The sequence below is a fragment of the Parus major genome, chromosome 2, assembly GCF_001522545.3.
Source record: "Parus major isolate Abel chromosome 2, Parus_major1.1, whole genome shotgun sequence".
NCBI lineage: Eukaryota > Metazoa > Chordata > Aves > Passeriformes > Paridae > Parus > Parus major.
Genome location: NC_031769.1, coordinates 147057149 through 147063148, shown reverse-complemented (window position 1 = coordinate 147063148; position 6000 = coordinate 147057149). Strand labels below are relative to the sequence as shown.

At 48.1% G+C, this 6000-nt stretch overlaps 1 protein-coding gene across 1 annotated transcript in view; it reads right to left on the bottom strand.

The window, feature by feature from the left end:
- Positions 1-2969: 2969 nt before the first annotated feature.
- DENND3 (DENN domain containing 3) overlaps positions 2970-6000 on the bottom strand; it is a 31612-nt gene continuing 28581 nt past the window's right edge. Inside the window, exon 23 of the mRNA XM_015619680.3 lies at positions 2970-4442. Within this exon, the coding sequence (XP_015475166.1) occupies positions 4242-4442 (201 nt within the window). The 3' untranslated portion in view covers positions 2970-4241. The remainder of the gene's footprint in view (positions 4443-6000) is intronic.

Genomic DNA, 6000 nt, shown 5'->3' with positions numbered 1-6000 from the left:
TGGGGCACTGCAGGGGCTCCTTGGGATGCAAGGGCAGGACCAAGACCTTGCTCTTCTGGAACCTCACCCTGATGGCCTCACACCATCCATCCAGCCTGGCCACATTTGCTCACAGAACACTCCTACCCTCCAGCAACTCGACAGTGCTACCCACTTTGGGGTTTTCACACTAGGACATTATCCAATGCAAGGAAATGCAGCCTTCAATGCCAGTACCTCTCACATCCTAAGTGAGGACTCTGGCACTTGAGGTAATTCCCATTTTGGTGAACAAAGCTCATCCACATACTTTTCCTTGTACATGAGTTTAAGGAAGAAGTGAAAACATAAAACAATAAATTCTACATCAGACCCAGCCTATGCAGTCACTTTTTCACCAGTAGAGTGGAAAATGGTGTCCTCCCCCACTGCTGCAGGAGCCAGGACATCCAGAGAGGGTCTGTGTTGCATTTGGGTGGGATAGAGCTGAGTTACTTTCTAGTAGCTACTATGAAGTATGGGAGCAAATAATGAGGGCAAGAGCTTCCCAATCTGCCCCCACTCTGCCCAGCAGAGTCTTGGGCTTATCCTCACCTTGAGGGACTGTACCTGGAGAGCCCAAAGTGAGGGGAAGATTAATTGCCAGGAATTATCTTACATCCCTGTGCCAAGGGTAGGAGCAGGGGAAGCCTTCTTGATCCCTTCCAGCACCATGGCAGGATGAGGCCTGGAGAGGGACAAAAAGCAGAAACCTCTTGGATGCTGTTGTTCCTTTAGGGTGATCCCTCTTCTCTGCTCAGGGGATGTGACCCATCCCTGGCCCTGGGAGTGGGACTCAGTGATTCTTGTCCAAGAGAAGCAGGTCCCTGCTTAGGCTGGCAGCGGGATGGTGGGCCTGGGCTGGCTGGAGCATCCTGTGGTGGGGGTGAGGACAGTAGAGCCGGGTCATTCCTGGAGCTGTTGCTCATTACAGAATAACCCAAACTGGCCTCGGAGTGGTTCAGAACAGCCTGGAGAGTAGCTGCTCCAGCACTGCCTCTACATCCCAGTTTGGACCAAGAACAACCAACAAACCAGTATCATCCCTCCCCCAGCCCAGTCTGCCCAAGTGGGGCCAGTCCCTGCATTCTCCAGGCTTTGCAGCAGCCGGGGTATCTCCCATCCTGGGGAGTGGCACACTGTCCCCACATCCATTGGCACATGGTCCCCCTGTCCATCACCAGCCAAGACCTCATGCAGTCCCAGCCCCCAGCAGTGTCAGCCTGGCTGTGTAACACTCATTGCACACAAAGCTCACTGGGGACATGGACTGTGCCTAGGGGATTTCATCACCTTCCAGGTAACACCCCACATCCCCTCTCACTGGGGTCCCATGTGCTGGGCAGCCCTTCACATCCCAAAAAGGGGCTAGGGGCAGCCATCCAGCAGGGCCAGAGATGAGTTTCAAGCAGGGAAGTGGGCCAAACCTGGGGACAAGAGTGGCTGGTGGTAGCATTCCGTCCATCTGTGCAGCAGTGTCCCTGTCCTGACAGCTGGGGTGGCACAGGGTCACCCACTGCTTCCCATGAGCAGGGGACCTGTGCCAAGACACCAGGGAACTCACCATGGAGATGGAAGGAAATGCCAGGAGGAATCCTGCAGGTTACAGTGGCAGACAAAATGGATGCAGACACGTTAGGAATGCACATCAGGGCAGGAGGATGGGTTTAGTTCCATTTGCTTCCAAAAGAGCTCAACTGGCACTGAAGGAAAATGGGGTCTTCTCCCATGAAACCCCCCAGCAGCCTGTGAGCACAGGCTGGGAGGCAGAGGAAGGGGCTGTTTCCTCCCTCCCTGCATGGCCCTGTTGATCACAATAGATCACAGCCAGCACATAACAGCCTAAATACTCAAGTGGCTTCCATCTCCACAGCTGGGTTATTTCTGGAAGCAGACACTGCCATCCCCTGGTTTGATCAAAGAATCACAAAACAGCTCAAATTGGAAGTGACCTACATGGATCATTGAGTCCAGCTCCCTTCTCTACACAGTGCCTCCAAAAACTGGATCACAGGACCAAGAACACTGTGGGCTCCTGGCAGGTCTCTCTGCTCCCCTCAGGTTTTTCAGGTCAGGAAATCAGGAAAAAGAAACAATGGCAAAAAGGAGCTGAACAAAAATTAGCCTTGAGGTTTCCAAGAAACAGGCAACATTACCCTGAGAGAAGGGGATGGCAGCAGAAGCTGGACACAGAGCCTCAGACAGAGCCTGACCAACCCCAACAGCAGCACAGCCTTAGGGCCAGAGAGGAATGGGGTGTGCTCAGTCCAGTCACTCACAGCCTCCCTTCTCCTGCCAGGAGCAGCTCCTGCTCCCTTTGCCAGGAGACAGTGACTCAGAGAGGCAACTACACCTGATAAGCTCTCAGCTGGCAGCAGGGCAGTGATGGGCTCTGAGGAGCTCAGAGGGTCCTTCAGCTGTGCCTTCCCACCACCAAGGGGCCCACAGGAAGTACCTGAAACTCTAGTGAGAAATGAACAGGACCTCACAGTGCTGTGACTGCAGGTCCATTACCACAGCCAAATGCTGGAGCAAAGCTAAAATAGTCAGTGAGCACTTAAAAAACAGGTAAGAAGACAAAACCAGGTTTAAAAGGTATGCCAGGAATGAAAATCAATGAAAACAGCAACAGGTGGGCAGCAGGTTGGTGCAGCTGGTTCATTTTTCTAGCCAGGAAAAGTTCATGAATAGCCCTTGTGTGTCTTTGAATTCAGTAAATTCCTGTCACTTACCCCAAGAAGTCTGATGGAGCCTGGGGAGGAAAGAAGGGACCTGAATGTCACAGATATGGGGCTCAAAAGGGGACATGATACAGCAGAAGCTTTCAGAAAGGAGAACATGCAGAGAGAAAACCCCACTAGGCAATTATTCTTTACAGCACACAGAGAGGATGGAAATCAGTGCTATCATTATTCTTGAGTATCAAGTTACACAGAACAAAGTACAGAGGCCAGAGTATCAATATAGTGTTTAATATTCTTAAATAGATACAAAAGCTAAAAACATAAAATTTCTGTTACCATGATATGATAAAAACTTTCGTCAGCAGAAATATTATACAGAGTCACAAAATTTCTACTCATAATATTTTCCAGTTGTTTATACCATTCTATTTAGCCCTACACTGGTTTATATTTATTAAGAAAAGTAGCAGCCCATTTTGTCCGTCTATTTACAGTCCTTTAGACACTGTTTTCCACTCTTCACTGATGTAGATAAAACTATTGTGCACAGATTTATTGTTTTAGCTGCAGATAAATGCAGGAAAACCACTCTGCATCAGGCACCAATCAGGGAATGCTGCTCTGGAGACTCTTCCAGGCTGCAGCCCCTGGTGCTCACTCCAGGGATTGAGGAAGGGTTATAGAATTGTGCAAAATTTAAAAATTAAGCAGGGTCTACCCAAAAGAACAACAGTTCTTCTAATTGCAGACACAGGAACAGAAGGGAAGAGGGGCAGAGGTTGGTCTGCACAGGGACTGAGAGGTGGTTCCAAAAGCAAGTATAATATATACAGAAATTAAATAAATTAATGCTTCAGATAAAAAAGAATCAGTTTCACAAACTGTTTCCAATGCCAAGTGCTGTGCATTGATTCAAAGAAAAAATACATTTAAAAACTAAAATATTCATTGGAAATACCTTGCTTCAGCTGGAGGAGCTTTCAGTGCTGTTGGGGAGAGCTTGTCTGTGCCCACATTTTAAACAAAACAGCCCCAGAAATCCCACCAAGGGTAAGGGACACTGTCCACCTACAGCTCTGAGTTCAGAAAGATGATCACAGTGACAACTCTAAGTCCCAATGCACTTGTTTTTTTCCTTTCAGTGTCCTTTTCCACCTATTACAGGCTATAAAGACATCAACAAATCCTTTTTTTAAGCAAGCTTGCACTGCTGAGAGAGACCTCCCATGGAATTACTGAGCTGGCTCTGGTGTTCCCAAGGCAGGTAACCCCAGCCCTCCACATCACCTCATGTCCAGTTCCAAGAGAGTGACCTGTCTTCTCCCATTTCTGTTCCTCTGCCAAATGTGCAGGAGCAGGACATGGTGTGAGGGGAGATTTACTTTGATTTCCATTTTTTACAACACAGGGACGGAAACCAAATAAATACAAGACAATAACACTGGCGGGTGGTTGAATTAGATGCAAAATGCTGAAGTAAACACAGTCCCAGGTCTTTGCCTTTCCCCACAGGAGGCAAACACATTTGGAATAGCGTGGCTATCCGGCCTTCCAAATGGCAATCTTCCCTTCTTCCTTCCCAGAGCCGCTGAGGACGTACCTGTCCTCTGCCGAGCACAGCGCCTTCACCGCATCGGCATGGCCAACCAGCTCCTTCTCCACACTCTTCCTCTCAGCACTGACCACGTAGATCTTCCCTTTGCTCTTGCCCTGCAGCCTCCCACTGCTGCCAACCCACAGCTGGGGGAACAAAACAAACCCACAGCCATTTTCTCTATTTCACATTTCAGTCCAGGATACAGTCAAGGAGGTTTATGTGGCACACTGGTACAGTGAGAGTTCCCTCATGCTTGGCTGGAAAAGGGAAACACTGAAAATTTCCTCATCAATATAAATAAGGGGCTTGGCCACCATTGCTCCTGACCCCCTCCAGGTCTCATCTCAGCTCCTGTGGCATGAGCTGAGGGCTCCTGGTGGTGTCTCTGCTCCCCTCTGGTTTCCTCAGTTCAGGAAACCCCCTGTGTCCCATGCTGGGATGTTCAGGTGCTGATCGTGCTGGCAGGGGCTGCTCTCCCTTACCCCTGTGTAAGGCACAGTGTGCCCTTGCACTGCAAGAGCAGGGAAAATCCAGGGAAGAGAAAAACTGTCAAGAGAAAGGAACTGACTTTGGTGTTGCATGAGCTAAGATCAGAAAATGGCTTGGGTTGAAGGGGACTTTAAAGATCTCATTTCAACCCCCTGCCGTGGTCAGGGACAGCTTCCACGAGACAAGGTTGCTCAGAGCTCCATCCAACCTGGCCTTGAACGGGATGGGGCAGCCACAGCTTCTCTGGGCAGTCTGTGTCAGGGCCTCACCTTCCTCACAGGGAGGATGGAAAAGCCAGGACTCCTTAGGTTGGAGAGAAGGCAGCTAAGGGGCCTTTACAAAAGGTTTACAAACTAACAGAAGTGCAGATAAGCTGAATCTAGAACAACTGTTCCACCCTGAAATTAAGGAAGTTAGGGACATGTGGGAACCAGCAATAGTTCAGTTTCACTGAGAAGAAAGTACTTCTCTGTAGAGAGCTGGCAGTAAAATTCATGAACCTGCTGCTCTCCAGGGAACTGTGGCACCAGAAAGTTCAAAATGAAATCAGAGCCACAGAGACTTGATCAAATAATAGACAATAAAAGATATAGGCTGAGGTTCCAGACAGAACACATCCCATTTCAGACATACACAGTATGCAGGATGTGTTTCTCTCCAGTTTCCTAAAGAAAAGTAATGGCTTGTTTTTAATTAAAGCCTGTGACTGACATCCCTACCAATCTTGTTGTGAGCCTTTGCCAGGCTGCAAGTTCCCTGCCCATAACTTATTGCTGTGTAGAGGGAACAGGAGTGTGAATGGTGGCACAGGAACCTGTCACCAGTGGGGCCCCCCAAGGGTCAGTACTGGGCTTGGTATTGTTTAACTTATTCATAAATTACTTAAAGAAGGGAAGAGAAAAGAACCAAGTTCTTCAGCATAACAAAAGAGAGCTTAATGCCTTGGGGGTTCCAAACAATCCTCTCACTCTCTTGAAACAGAGGTTAAATATATCAATCTCTGCCTTGGGGAAGAATGTCCTAAAATGATTTTCCATTTTAGTACAAAATCAAACCAAAGGCTGAATACAGAGAAAACTTCCCTATTCCATTTTTAAAAAATAATTTTTGAGGAAGGAGGGAAAACCTGAAAGATTCCAGAAGTTGCTTTCCTAGCAACTTTTAGCTATTACATTATATACATTAGCTATTTATTTGCAAAGTAACTCTGAA